Raw genomic sequence first — 16,323 nt, 5'->3', positions numbered from 1 at the left:
AGCGACCAGATGGTTGAAAATTTAGCTTAAAGCTTTTATTTCAACGACCCGTTAAAAATATTTAAATTCGATATTTTCTTTATTGATAATATGCATTTATATACGATAACGACAACGACAACGACAACAACGTCCAGTTACTTTTCCTGTCCAATCGAGAAACGAGAACAAACGAAATTGCAATAGCATTTAATCCTTCCATTCCAAACGTTGAAAATGAATGAATTTCATTATACAAGAATCGATTTGACACTCGTAATTTCACCGCGTCACGCTTAACAATACCGTGCGTAAATACTAACGTTTTTGGAACGAAATAAAGCCGAGAATTCGATTCGTCATTCCTAATAAACGACCGACGGGAAATGAAAAAATATAGTCACTAACTTTGCAGGTTTGGTAACTTTGTAAATTTGAAAACTCGTTTCGCTTGCGTACTTAATTAACTTCCTACTTCATTATCCTTATTAGGGTTTCTTTTTTTTTCTTTCGTATCATTAACCAATTCAATCGTCCTTCTTGAATTAATTTATTCAATTCTCCTATCATCGTCGCTTTATCGAAACCCTTGTTATCCCATTTATTAATTTAATTACATTTCTTTGCAATTTTCGTAGATCTATGTATATCCGTAGATGCGTAATACTTGCGTACGTCTCTCTGTGTATGAGTGAGTGTACGTAGAACGTGACTTACTGACCACACTTAAAATTTTCACTTTAATTAATATCAGGGCAAGAAGAGAGATGGAAGGGAAGGGAAGCATTACACGTACTATTAGAACACTAAACGTACTTCATTAATGCTAATAGCTTTGGTTATTGATACCCTCGTTAGAATCCCTTATAGCGACAATCCATTTTCAGATAGCACATTAGCGCTGCATCTTACGACATGACACGACACGACACAGCAGCAGCAGCACGACACGACACGACACGACACGATACGATACGACAGAACAGGACAAAACAGAACAAAACACGACACGTCGTCTACCTTCGAGTTTACCATCGTTCTTCAAGTTTCGTCGACGTCCTTTCCCAACGACGTCGATGCCAATAAAAACTTGGATGGCACTTCTTTTTTGATAGATTCCATGTAAAATCGAAGTTATGGATTGGCCGGTGTATCGAACAGCGACAGGAGTTCAACTTTCAAACTTTTTTAATGCCTTTAAAGGTTCTTATTAAAAAAGAAATTAACTTTAGTAATATAAAGCGAAATAATTCTTAATAATAATGAATATAATTTATCTTTCGCTCTTACTATACATATAATTTCGGATAATTGAAAATGCTATTTTTCGACGATACGTAATACGATAATCGTCGGTTTAATCGTCTTATTAATTAATTATTATTTTCTCGAACGATAAAGTACTGACGTAAGAAGTAATACAAACATTAAACGATTTTCCAAACCTTTTGAAAACCCTTTTAAAGTGCATTATCAACGTTCATGTTTATAAGATATAATGGCAATGGGTACTCAAGTTGAAGGCTTGTTAAATAATTAGCCCGTTAGAAGAAATTAAATAGTTTATTATATATTTCCCAAGTAAATATCGAACTATATACATTTTGCAATATACAATGCGATTATACCTTCCGCGTTATCATCTTCCAGCGTACACCCAAGATAATTTATGTAAATTACCAACGCATCAAATACACGCTCGCGTCGAGCGATAATAACGCTTCGTTGCTATCCTAGTTATTCGTCATTCAAGGTTTATTAGGTGTTATAAAAACTCTTGAAAATCACTACGCTTCTTTAACGTCAAGTGAACGATCTATAGTTTGGTTTAATAAGCTATCTAGATACGTTATTAACCCGTAGAACCCACAAAATTGAAATATCGATGAAACTTTAAATATACCTGCAATTTGTCCTCGTTTTCTGTTCTTTTTTTCTTCTTTGATTTTTCTTTTTTTAACATAGCAACAACAAACAACGTTCGATGTCTCAAATTGAGATAGAAAGAAAATGCATTATGAGATAACGTTAAGTGGATTAAATATTTCAATGGATTTTCGTGAAATAATCGATCGAGAAATAATCTCATCATTCTATTTTCCATTGTCTCCGTTATTCTTCTAAAGGGAATACAGCTATAGATGAATTTTAGTCGCCCCTGGAAAATAGAAGAAGGAACAATATACTCTTGAACTCTGGAAGAGGGTGCTCAGCTCTTTTAAAAGAATAAATAATGACACCAGCCAAGCGAGTTAGGAAAATGTACGGACGGGAAATGAATACCTTCGACATACGAAATATGGCGGTGTATAATCGTGCGCAAAAAAAAAGAAGAGAGAAAAAGAGAAAACAAATCCCAGAAAAATTAAAAAAGAAAGAAAGAAAAAAAAAAGAAATCAGAAATTTGATAACAACTAGATATTTGACTCTCGATGCTTTCGAACTTTGTTAACGGTTTAACAGCGATTCCAGCTTTTCGAGCGAAACGATGTAATTTCGAGTTGCGATGAGATTCAGCCCCGTTCGTAGCTTTTGACGAGAGAGAAATTATTGCAAAAGAGAGGACGTATAGTGCGTGCGTATTTACGTGTGTGTGTGTGTGTGAGAAAGAGAGCGAGCAATACGATCGTTCAAAATTATATAAAAACGTCGTTACTGTAGTTATATCAATATATTTTTTTCGAATTTTTCAAACGCGAGTTTTTATCGAGTATATTTTCCTATCTGTATAACTATATTTTATAAACATAATAAGAGATCGTTCACGAATACTTGAAATTAAATGAATCACACGACACACTCATTTAAAATCGTATGGGAATTAAAACAAATCACCGTTACATCATTCATTCTCATTCGATTAAGTATTTCGAAGACTGATGTAAACGTATACGAGATTCGTTGTAACATTCGTAATACGACATCTTTATTCTTTGGAAAATTTTGACAAGTTATACGATAAAGTCACAAACGTGACCAAATTCGTTCGCTCTAGATTCGACGAGGAGAGATTTCATATTGGATTAAAATTTGACGGGTTTCCGATGAATTGCGGATCGACCGAATGGGATCGCGAAACAAAAGGGACTCGATTTCGTCCTTTTTTTATATTCGAGGCTTGATAAAGTCGTCTATTACATTTTGTCGTTGTTGTTATAATCGTTGTTATTGTTGCTATGTTGTCGTATTTTGTTTCGTATTGTTTTCTTTCGTTCGTTCGTTCGATCAATGTTTTCTAAACGCGAAGAATAGAGTAAAAAATTATTAGAATCTTCCATAACACGTGTTATCTTTCTTGTTTAGAAAAGGATACATTTTTCACTATCGTACTGACTCGAGGACAAGTGGCCACGAGCTTCGCTCAACACCTTTCGGCTATGCTTTCAAAATAAAAGGAGTTGCTATTGCATAAAAGAGAAAAAGAGAGAGAAGGAGTGAAAGAGAAAAGAGAAGAAGGAATGAGAGAGAAAAATCTCGTTCCCTGTGTCCATTTCATATAACGTTTTTGTTCGCGAAAGCCTCTACGTCGCAAAGGCGCTCTACTTGATAATCCAAGGGTTAATAACGCAGTGGTTTTTGCGGCTTATTTGGAGCTACGGTTTCGTATTGCCATGTACCTAGTTGGAGGATGGAAAACTCTCTCTCCCTTTCATATATACTAGGTATATAACCAAAGCGAGAGAGAAACGAGAGAAAGAGAGAGAAATAGAGATATAGTGAAAGAGGGAGAGATAGATAGAGAGAAAGAGAGAGAGAGAGAGAGAGAATGTGATAGCTGTTGCTTTCACATATGGCATAATATTTCCAGGAGAATAAAGATCGATAAGCGAAGAGAAATCGATAGCATGTTAATAACAAGATACCTTTGATAATGGTATTCAATGGAGAGAGAGAGAGAGAGAGAGAAATGATATTTATTCCAACGTCGAAAATCATACTACTCATACTAAATTACAAACAAAAAGAAACGATGAAAAGTTATGAAAAAGTTAAGCGAGTGTGTTTTTCATTTGCATAATTCATTCATATATCAACGTCCAGAAAGCTCAGTTCGGTAAATGTACATCGAGTAAAAATATTTCACCCTCGCTAAAGTTTCGAGTATCATTGAATTATTTCACGAATACATATATACATATTCAACTTCATAAAATATATAATAATTTCGAGGAGTTTGTCTCGAAATATTTCTGTTTATATTCATATTACTTTCCTGCTAATAGAAAAGAATAAAAAAAAGAAAAAGGAAAAGAAATTAAATTAAATCAAGGAAAATACATAAGTAGCCTGTACCCACGGTAAAATATGTTGAACGTGTTTAGAAACTTAACTTAATGAATATGTATTTTTACTATTGCCTGGAAATGCTAAAGAAGTATAAAAAAAAAAGTATGCAAGTTCTTGTTGAATAGAAAGACAAGTGATAATAAGTGTTACTCCTAGGATCAGAGTATTCATTGGCGACGATGTTATCGACAAGTAGTAGCAAATGGCGATAGTCAGACGATCGTAAGTCTTCTTTATGTCCGACCACGATCGTAAAACTTCACTGCAACTGCAAACACGAAAAGGGTGGAAGTAAAGTGAAAAAATAAAAATAAAAAAAAAATGGTAATAGAAAATGGAAAAAAATAAGAAACAAATAAGAAACAAAACAAAAAATAAAAAAATAAAAATACTAACGAGGAAAAAGGAATTGTAAAGTAATATTCTCTCTCTCTCTTTCTCTCTCTCTCTCTCTTCCTCTCTTTCTCCCTTTCTTCGTTAAAAACCGATGAAAATTTTTCTTTCGTAATTGTCCATTTACTTTATCTCCGTCTACCATACATTTTCCCCATGTACCATCGAAATTCGTTCGTGATTTTTGTGTTGGTTTCGTAACATAAAGGAAGAAAAAAAGAAAAAAGGAGAAAACACATATGACACCCACACAGGGTATATAAACACATACAAGCATACAAATGCGTTCAATTCCATTCCACGACAGAATACTCTTCGTCCTCTCTGAAATTTTAATGAAGCTGCTCGTTAAAGGAACCTTTTAAATCTTCGCTCGTGTAATAGCGGCGATAGCGTTGAAAGGTAAATGAAGTGGAAACTGCAAAAGTATCTTAATACTTTGGACGGAAGGTTAACGACGGCGAATCCGCCCATCGTCATCCAAATACTTGAAAATAAAAAAAGAAGAACGAGGGAGACGTAGGTATTTGTTCGATTTTTCTTTCGAACGTATAATATCAACGTAAATCATACATACATACATATTTTTTTTACGTCATATCTTATTGCAAACGTTGCAACGCATAAAAATATTTCGAACATTGAGCGAGACGTACTAAAGTATATTAATACGGACAAATAAAACGATAACTTTTTTTTTCTTATTATCTTAAGATAAATATTAACGATACGATCGATTGCGGGTATCACTTAGCGAGTCTGATGAAATTCGAGAAAATTTACGGAGATACGACTGAAAACATTGGTGCAATTGAATACATAGTAAGAGAGAGACAAAGAGAAAGATAAAGAGAGAAAGAGAGATAAAGGAAGAAAAGGATGGAATAGAGTAAACCGGCTTTGAACCGAACATTGAATACTTAAGTGTTCGCATACCATGAAATACTTGTTAGCGACGAGGTCGATGTTTGTACGTCAACCAAAATGAAATGGTGACTTCTCTTATTGGTGTAGTTGCCTATTGGTGGTATTAGTGATGATGGTAATGGTGGTAGTGTTATTGGTATTGGCGTTGCTAGAAAACATTGGCCATACCTCAAATTTCTATGTCCCTGCTCTCTTTGTCTCTTCTCTCTATCTCTCTTTTGCAATAGGGTAGATACGGTATTTCCTACAAAGGAATTGTGCCAATCGCTAGTGCGTCGCTAGAAAAGAACCGTTTGCTTTCACCTCACCCTTTGGAACGTATCTGTCAATAAAGTTAATTTATTTCGCCGTTCTCCATGAAATCGAATCAAAAGTTGTCGAACATGAAAGAGACATGTTACTCCTATAACATGCGATGGTGTATAATATATATATGTATATATATACATACACATACACACAAGAGAAACGAGATACGTTTATGAAAGTCACGTTGTTTTAGAGCGTTCCATTTACTCTGATATAAATATTTACAAAAGTAACCAAATCAAAATTCGTTTGATGTTTGAAATAAGGGATAGTAATGGTAGTGTGTGAGTTTATACTTGGATCGATATTACTATCGAGACGAGTAGAGAAAATGAGGTAGGAGATACATTAATATTATAGAACGTTATAGCTTCTCGTTAGTTTTAATATTCTATGATGAGAATGCTTAATAAAGAGATGGGGAAAGTGAGAGAGAGAGAGAGAGAGAGAAAGAGAGAGACAGAGAAAGATAGATGAAATAACAAAGGGATTCTAGTCTAGTTCAAATTAGAATCTTTCAATTAAGCACAACTTAAGTAATTATTCGAGCATGGTATATGGAGAAACTATTTCAGAAAGTATGTATTTCGAACATAAAACATTATTAAATACCTTGAATGTATATCAGTTGTTAGTTTCCTACGAATAATATAACCAGTAGATCGTATATGTACATATATATATATATATATATATATATATATATATATATATAATACATAATATATAGGTATATAAGCACTTTAGATCCATCAACTTTATAAAGCATTTTTAAAGGAACAAGAAGGGTAGAGTTAAAGGAGAAAGAAGAATAGAGATAGGAGGAAACAAAGAAATCAGTTTTACGATTAAAGATCGCTCGAAATACCAGTAAAGATTTTTCGCGAAAAATCTACATTTTTAACATTGCCATTAAACAGGGATATTAACGTTACGGGGAAATTTTACAATATTTTATTTTTTCGTTTGCTTTTTATTTGTTTGTTTGCAAGAAAATTTTCAAACTAAACTGGCTCGCGGTCTAACCGCATCGAAAAACTAAATGAGGAAAAAAAAACAAAGACGATTAAACGGTCTGTACCGTTGGTAAAACCGCATTAAGAATGTATGCGTGTATGTGTATATAGTAAAGTAGTACTAATACTTATTTAACAAATTCCCGAGCGTGATTAAATGAACCATTGTATTCCGGCGCGATATTTTATTTTTTGTATTTGCGCAATTAAAGTGCAGCGTTAAAATCGGCAAGAAAAAAAGAAAATGAAAAAAAAATTGGAAGGACCTAGTTTCTCTTCTCTCTCTCTTTTTTTTTTTTGTTTCTTTCATTCTTTCTCAACGAACATATTTTAACTGACTTTTCTAATAAATGAACGAAATGCAAAATAATGTAAGGTGGAAATTTGGAAGAGGGATATCTCTTTCTCTTTCTCTCTCTCTCTCTCTATATATATATATATATATATATATATATATATATATATATAATATTCTTTATTTAAATGCGGTCAAATATGGCAAAAGTTCAATCGGATATTCCCCTAGAGAAATCTACTTGCGTGAAAATAGATTTAATTTTTGACACTATCGTGGCATTATTGAATAATTACAAACAACAGGGGATTACAATAAATCTATGTGAGAAAATCGATGGTCATCGTAACGTGTAAAATAGAAAAAAAAAAGAAAGAAAAGAACGAAAAGGAAGAAGAAAGAGAAAGGATGAAGTAAAAGAATAGAATTTCTTCTAGGTATCTTTCTGATGAACGATAAAAATTATGTATGTACATCGTGTATTTCGTCGCGTTATTAAACGAGTAATTTGCACGAAAAGGGTAGACAATAAAAAGGACTATCTTCTGATGAAAAACTTTCTTGAAAATTTCGTCGAAAGCGTAGACAATTTCGCGTACCGTCGCCGACGGCTAATGTAAGAAAAGTAGAAAAAGCTTCCTTTAATTACCAACGCCATGAAAAAGAAATAAAGATGGAGACCTGTTACCGTAGAGCCCGAGCAAAGTAATAATTAACACGATATCACGTGTCTCGTCCAAAGTCCGAACTGTCAAGCAGAAGAATTCTTTGAATTTTATTATCGTTGTACTTCATTCGACTTGGCGAACTTTGTCTTCACTTCGCGACGTCCGTTTAACCAAATGAGAATTTTAAATTACACGAATCGTGCTACTTTCTTCTTTCTTTTCTTTTGTCTTTTTTGGATCTACAAAAAAAAGTTTTGTATGTGATACAAAACCGGTACGATGAAAAGAAAGAAAGAAAGAAAGAAAGAAAGTAAAAAAAAAAAAGAATAAAAAGGAAGAAGAAGTAAATTTTAAAGAAAAGGGTCGGTCGTGGGTTCAACCGATGTCTCGATAAATTTCCAACGTTTTCTGCGCGTGTAATACAAAAAAAGAAAAAGATAAAAGTTAATAGATTCTTTTTCTTTCTTTTTTCTTTTTTTTCCCGTAAAACGCGTGTAAAGATCGAGAGCTACTCGTACGAAGACAAGCAATGGTTCAGTCTTTTCGAAAGTCGTTTTCAACGTCGGCTTTCAAAGGCAACTCGAATAAATGGTCGAAGCCTCCGTCTAACTTTCTGAAACGTTCCTGAATCGGTACAAAGAGCTTTGGAAACGTAATTTGATTTTGCGTAAAAGCGCAGAGCCTCCCGCGCTTTCTGTTCGCACACGTCGCATACACACACTTTTTAACGCAGATCGATGCTCCGTGGATTATTCCCTACGAACGTATAACTTCCGAAGCTTTAACACGAATGCGATTTATTTTCACGACAAAATAAGTGTTCGGAATTTTCCTATTTTCTCTCTCTCTCTCTCTCTCTCTCTTCTTTTTTAGCTTCTTTTTTCTTTCTTTCTTTCTTTCTCATTTTATTTCATGCTATTTTTTACACGCAAAAATCCGCAATCGAAGCAAACGCTCTTAGATGAAAAGCCGATCGGACGGACGACAATTACCAACAACGTTTTTCACGCGTGTATCTTTTCTTTCTTTTCTTTTCTGTTCTTTTCTTTCCACTTCTTCTCTATTCTATATTCTTTTTTTACTCACATTGGAGAATCACGTACGCGAACGGTGTATCGATCGCACGTGTGAAAATTTTGTCACGGTATTTATCCGGCGCTACTCCTTTTGTCAATTTTTATCTCAAATCATTTCGAGAGAAATGATATCACGTATTGCAAATATTAAGATTAAAGTAGCAGAGAGATAGGAGGTTTTCGTTTGAGCTGCGAAAATTACGAAGAACTGTAATGAGAAAGATAAAGGAAGCGAGGAGATAGTATATACTGACTTAAAAAAGAGAAATAAAAAAAGATGAGAGACAAAAAGGAAAAATAAAATAAAACAAAATAAAACACAAAAAACAAAGCTGAAGTGCGAAAACAAGCTAGGATCTCGTTATTTTCTCGTCTATATTTTTATTAATATCCTCGATGCTCGTTCGTTATCTCCACCACGATACGTAAAACGTGTTACCAACGTGCACACGGCACCCGTTACACGAGAAACATCTAAATACGTATGTAGCAAGTTTATTACAATCAGGGCCGTATCCAGTTACAAAACGCTCCTGTACGCTTTTTCCTCTCTTCTCCCCCATAGAAAAAAAAATGTGGTTTCTAACGTTCGTTCGTAGGAGCTCGACTTAATAGAAATAGTTTTCGGGAAAGTGTAATCTCATATCTCGTCGTTTCGACGTCGGAAAATCGAAGCTGTTTTGCTTCCTTTTCTCCTTCAACATCCCTCCAACAACCACCGCACCCTTCAACTTCCCCCTTCCAATTTCACCCTCACCACCCTTACAGATTTTCTAACCGTTATATCGTCTTCGGCTGACTCACAACCTTCTTCCTTGCAGTCGCCGAAGCCAAACTTATGCCACGTAAGCTTATTTTCAAGCTTTATCGTAATCCCAAGCAGCTAGCTGACGGGATACGCGCTATTTCTCACTTTTTTCGAACCGTTGGGTCGGTCTCCTCTTTCTCATTGGAATATCAAAAAATTTCATATAAAAAAAACCGCTTCGAAGGGAGAGAAAGAAAGAGAAAGAGAGAGAGAGAGAGAGAGAGAGAGAGAGAGAGAGAGAAAGAAAGAGAAAAAGAGAATACGAAGAAAAGAGATTAAACATTTTTAGACCTTCGATATATCTGAATATCGATCATCGTTCCCTTTTTTTTTTTTTTGTTGTATTCTATCAATCGCTTTTCTAAGCGTTCTATATATATTTTTTTCTTTCTTTTACTTATCGGAGAGTAAAATTTAATATTCTATTATTTCGCGATAGGATCGAATACCTATCGATAATAATCGCCACGATACGCGATATTATAATAAATTTTTTCAAATATAAAACGATTACACGAAAATTGGCTGATTTATGGATTGGCATGATTAAAAATAAATAGTACTTCGATTTAGATTTAAAACAAACCGATAAAAGGAGATTGCGTGTAGGGTAAAGAAGAAATTGAGATAAAAGAAATTAATAAATTAAAATAAAAACAAAAAAGCAAAGAACAACAAAAAGAAGGAGCAAAAGAAATGAAATTAAAATAATAACAATAACAATAACAATAACAATAATAATATAACGAGTCATTAATATCGATCGTTCATAGAAAAATGTTAAATGGAGGTACTGAAAAGAGTTGGCAAAAAGGGAAAGATAAGACTGAAAACTCGCGAAGTCGTTAAACGAAAATCTCGCAGAGCAGCGAGTTTTCAAGGAGAAGCAACGTTGCGTGCTGCGGAATAAATTGCTTCGTTCCAACGACGACGACAACGACGACGACACGGACGTAGCCACGAACGTAGAAAAACCACAGCGGAAGTGAGTAGTAGGTATCTCATCACCTCTTCAAAGCTAAAATCGTATTCCGACCTAACGCCAACCACATTATACGGACCTACACGAAGCAGCTCGGTCGAAAAGCTTAAGCGGAAAAAGAAACTGTGATTTTTGTGAAGCTTGATCGTTTCAACGAGAGAGAAAGAGACAGAAACAGAAATAAAAAGAAAGAGAGAGAGAGAGATTGTAAGGGGTGCGAGAAGATGGAAAGAGACTCGTTACGTTTTCTAGTCTTGTTGATAACTTCCATCAGGCTACGAGTAGACTGGTGATAAGAGAGAAAAGAAGGCGAAGTTTTTTTAAAGCATATCTCTCTCTCCGTCTCTCTCTCTCTCTCTCTCTCTCTCTCTCTCTCTCTCTCTCTCTCTCTCTCTCTCTCTTTCTCGTTCGCTCATTCGCTCACGATTCGCAATTCCCCTGAGGCTCGTGGCTGTGGGCGTACTGGATAAAAATTCATAGGCAACCTCACGAAGATGTTATCGTCTCCTTCGTCGCCCGACCCTACCTTCTCTCTCTCCTTCTTCACGAAGGAAACGAAGAATGCCATCTATATGAGCCAAGAACGATGTCGGCGTCGTCAACGATGCCATCGTCGCAACCAACGACGACGACGATGACGTCGACGACGACGACGACGACGACGACAAAGACGACAAGGAGAACCATGAGAAATACACCAGACGTATATAAAACCGTAAAACATTTTCTCATCTTCAGTTATAACGTTTTCGTTGAAAAGAACATAGCCAGAAAATTTTTGATAAATTGCCAAATAAAAGAACTCTCTAATTAAACAACTAGTTTCTTTCTACGAATTTATTCTTCTATATCTTCCGTTTTCAAGTGCGACGCAGTTTGATTTGAAATTAGAATTCGGATTCGGCAAGCATTCGAAAGTTCCTTTACGATCGTCTTATTAAGTTCTGATAAAGGATCCTTTCGAGAAGGAATTATTCAGGTATCTCTCTCGTTACTTGCCAACTCTACTTCTATTCCTTCACGAATATCCTCCAAGCTAGCTATCCTATTACTTTGGTTAACGTTACCGTCGAAAATAATTCCCAAGTATTACGATTAACTTCTTTACGATTACTTTTTTACGTTATCGAGTTTAACATTTTCAGACGTAAGATTTCACAACTCCGATTTTATCTAAACTTCGATATTTTCTTCTCTAAAAATCGTCCGCCATAGTAAAGCTTAATTTCAACGTTCAAAAATAACATTTATCATCTGAAATTATCGCGAAATAATCTTGTAATAACTTTCTCCCAATTAGTACGGGGAGTAACGGGTAAAGAGAAAAAAAGGAAAAGAAAAGAAAAAAAAGAAAAAAAGAAGAAAAAGAAAAGGAAAAGAAAAAGGGGGAGAAAAGAAGTCAGGAAACGTCAGATTTCAAAGCACAGCGACGAGAGGGAGAGAAAAAAAAAGAAATATTCAGAAAACTTTTAACTCCCGCGATCTCGTAAAAAAAAAAAAACAAAAGGAAAAAGAGAGAAAAGAAAAGAAAAGAGAAGAAAAAGAAAAAGAAGAAGAAGAAAAAAGAAAAATCGCGCGAGAAAGTAGGGAAACCAAGGAGAAGTGCTTGCGAAGGTATTGATATTTGTATTAGTATTAGAGAAAAGCCCGAACGATCGTACGTTTAGATTTCCTTAAAATGAAAAAGGAATCGAACTGAATCATAATTTCACCGCAACGACTTTTTCCAAGCTCGCGAACAAGATTGGCGGTAGGAAGGAAAAAGAGGGCTGAGGATCGATAACATCGTCGAATCGGATAACGAAAGCCGTTTTCGCGTTCCCGTGATAGAAGAAGAGAAGGAAGAGGGGGGCAGAGGGGGAGGGATGATCCTTGAGAATAATTCCACTCGACACCGAATTCTCATTATCGACGATTTAGCCAGCCGACCGGGACATCCGGACGAAGCTCTTATCCTTCGACACTTATTCAACCATGCGTCTCCTAGCACTCTATTCGCGAATAAAAAGTCATAGTCTTCGTTACTTCGAAAGATATCAATCGGTGATATCGCGAGGATGAAACTGAAAATGATTGTGATATTCGTTCGGTAAACTTGATAGAAAGTAGGAAGTTTTTTTAAATCATCATTTTTATCTTTAAAGAAAGGCACGCGTTACGATCTCATTTTTTTTTCTTCGTTAAAGAAATAAAATAATATATCTTTCTCTCTGCCTTTATCTTTCAGTTGAATCGGAAATTTTTGTTTTTCGGAATTGTACGCACATCTTCGACATAAAAATTGAATTTCTTTATGCACTTTATTATTCGTCACTCGATTAAACGATCAGAGGATATAAAAGTCGTAAAAGATCGTTGGTCGGACCTTGGTACTTACCGAAAAGGCTTTAAGAAAGACGAGGCACTGAATGATACCCTCCATCGTGTCTCCGGTCAAACAGAAGGTGCCGGTAAGGTGTCGACCCTTACGACCAATCACGGAGCAGAGATTGGCCTGCACAAAGGCGTTTTGGGATCGCGTGGCTGCCGTAAGGGATGGATGGTGAGAACCGGCGCTCATTAGTCGTTCCAGCGAGTCCATTTCTCTTACTCCCTTTTTCGGATCTTCTTTCGGATCACTTTCGGATCGCGAGAGTCACGCGAGTGATCCTTATTTCGTCTTTGACGATAATCAAATATATATGTATATATGTATGTACGTACGTATGTATGTATGTATGTAGGTATATATATCTTTTTTATTCTTGTTTTTTTTTTTCTTTTCTTTTTTTCTTTTTTTTCTCTTTTCTTTTTTTTTTTTTTTTTTTTTTTACGACACTCAAAATCGAAATATATATTTTGACGAACGCGACAATTTTTATAGGAAAAAGATTTTTTTTTCTTTTCTTTCATATACTCTTATCACTCGTAACATAAAGTCCATAAATTTAATCTGAGAAGACCGTATGAATAAAACGTCGTTAAAACATGCAACAGGATCGAGCACTATCCCCGAATGTCAAATTTTACGACACTGACACGCGTACGTAAGTACGCACACCTCGATGGGATGCCATAAAATATATTTACGTACGTAGATATCGCAAGATAGATAGAGATACGCAGATAAAGAGGGAGAGGGAGAGAGAAAGAGAAGGAGAAATAAAGATAGAGAGAGAGAGGGGGGGGGAAGGCTGAGAGAACGAGAGGTGAAACTTTCTTGTTGCACTCGATGAGTTCCGATGATCAATGCGACGGCTTTTACGACTGTTGGCTAACAGAACGCAAACAGTCGTAAAGAAAATTGATTCTTTCGTTACTCCGCCGCCGGACAGATTCCTTCGGGTTTCACAAATTTAATATTCACTTGGTAGAGCACGTTGATCAAGTCTATTTTTCGTTTCGAACTGAAGTAACAATTGAATCGTTCGATAATAAAATGACAGGTGTTAACAGATCCTTTTATTAAAAATAAAATAAGAGAACACGGTATCGGACGAATTTCGTATCTTCACCGTGAAATCATCGAGTTCGAAACTTGTAGAATTATCGATTCGAATAAGGGAAATATTCTTTCGAATTAACATCCGCAAATTATATAGATCTTCTCGAGAATAGGATCGAATTTCGAAGAAAGGAGTCTTCCTTTATGATCTTCCTCGTTGCGTCGATCATCGTAATATTATTCGTCATCAGCCATGTAACGCCGTCGGATCGAAAGATAAAAAGCGTTTGTTGTACATTTGAAAGGAAATTGTGCAGTGGTAGTATGATCTATCGTTGACAGCAAGTGGCAGAAGAATTCTGTATCTTGCGTGAAATCGAGAAAATCCTTTGTGGTGGTGGCGATGTCGCGGGAGATTCGACCGATCGATGAAGATCTGTATTTTGCGGCGTGGAGTAACGCCTTATCAAATCGCACATCTCGTAGCAGAGAAAGCAAATACCGATTATTAGAAAAGTATCCATTCTAGCTTCGACTTCGTTCTAATGTATCTTCTTCTTTTTATTATTGTTTCTTCTTGTTTCTTCTTCTTCTTCTTCTTCTTCTTTCTTCTTTTCTTCGAATATAGAGATCCTTCGTCCTTAAGTATTAGAAGAGGGGAAAGAAACTTAAACGTGAACGATCACTTGCGTTCTTTTCACGCTGAGAAAAAATTGCTCGTGCGATTCTCAAAATCGATCATTCGATTCACCTCCAATCAACTCTTTCTCCAAAAGTTATTATACGATAGTGCTCGACGATACCTTTGACATCGTCTTCGATGTTTCTTCGAGATCTTCTAGACACTAACTTCTAAGTCTTTGAAATATATTTTTTTTTCTTTTATATTATATATCTTCAACGACGGTCAATTTATCCATTTTGTTGAAAATTGATCTGACACGAAGCGAACACGACCAACACCAAAAAGTATTTCGTTTCTCTAACGACAGTACCCAGTCGCTCTAGAAATATATCACCGTATAACGTGCTCTTGTATCTCAGTCGCGAGTAAAGCTCGTCACTGAAACGAGAAGCATGAAACTACGACGACGACGAGAGGGAGCCACGACGATTGGAGCCAGTGGTGGTGGATCGGGGAACAAAACATAGACCATGTGAGGGCTCTGACGAGATCTGAATGCAGCCTCGAAACTAACGACTGTACATATTTCGTTTCTCGTGCGTACAATTTTCACGAATTTCGAAAGAATCGTAGTAACAACAGTAGTACCAGTAATTGTAATAGAGAAAAAAAAACAAAGAGAAAGAGAAAGAAAGAAAAAAGGAAATCCTTTTGAACAGGAACGTCGGATTAACGAATAAAATTCAACTCGAACTTTCGATTTTCTCTAAAATTAACAAAAATTTTATCAAGATTGAAAGATCGATTTCTAACGATCGAGGATAAGAGAGAAAACAAATAAAACGAACAAAACACGAGAGAATTATACACTGTAAAAAAAAAAATATATATACTAATAAATAGGCAGTGCGTAAATCGTTTCTTATTATCTTTTTTTTTCTTTTTTTGGATTTTTTTGGATTGATTAAACCGGAACGGGAACGATGTAAAGAATAAGATACTGAGATCGGTACACGATCGAGCGAGGACGACGAAAGCGTACACGCGAGCCGTATCAGCGTGCTCGCAACGGGCCGGCGTATGACTAGCAGATACTCTCTCAGTGCTAGGGTACGCCTTTAGAAGGGTGGTCGGGTGGGAAACGAGGGATGCTGGGCGACGGCGCGGCCCGCGGCGCCACCCCCAACCACGTCCCCGATATCCCGATCTCGTCTCTCTTCTCTTCTCTTCTTCTATCATTTCTCCCTCTCTCTCTCCCTCTACCACCACCACCATTACTACCACCACCACCACTACCACCACCACCACCACCACCGCGTTACTACCACTACTACCACCACCACACCAATACTACCAGCATCATCGGCAGCTATAGCAACGCCACTACCACTCCCAAAAGATTTTTATTTGTGGTGCTTTTTTCATTTCTACCGACTCCTCACATCTACATCTGTTTGGTTGCGCGCGCGAACCATCTATCGGTACCTTCTTTTCTCTTCTCTTCTCCTCTCTTCTTTATTTCTTTTCTTTTCTT

At 36.1% G+C, this 16,323-nt stretch overlaps 1 protein-coding gene across 11 annotated transcripts in view; it reads right to left on the bottom strand.

Moving 5' to 3' along the window:
- Positions 1 to 16,049, bottom strand: part of LOC127072813 (neurobeachin) — a 195,799-nt gene extending 179,750 nt beyond the window's left edge. For 8 of the 11 annotated variants that reach the window (XM_051013551.1, XM_051013553.1, XM_051013548.1 and 5 more), the window contains exon 1: positions 13,118 to 16,049. In XM_051013551.1, coding sequence (XP_050869508.1) covers positions 13,118 to 13,321 — 204 coding nt within the window. In that variant the 5' untranslated portion in view covers positions 13,322 to 16,049. The remainder of the gene's footprint in view (positions 1 to 13,117) is intronic. The other 3 variants (XM_051013554.1, XM_051013558.1, XM_051013547.1) reach the window with 2 other exon arrangements.
- Positions 16,050 to 16,323: the final 274 nt, after the last annotated feature.

Source organism: Vespula vulgaris, chromosome 2 (genome assembly GCF_905475345.1).
Source record: "Vespula vulgaris chromosome 2, iyVesVulg1.1, whole genome shotgun sequence".
Lineage (NCBI taxonomy): Eukaryota > Metazoa > Arthropoda > Insecta > Hymenoptera > Vespidae > Vespula > Vespula vulgaris.
This window is presented reverse-complemented; position numbering and strand designations above follow the sequence as displayed.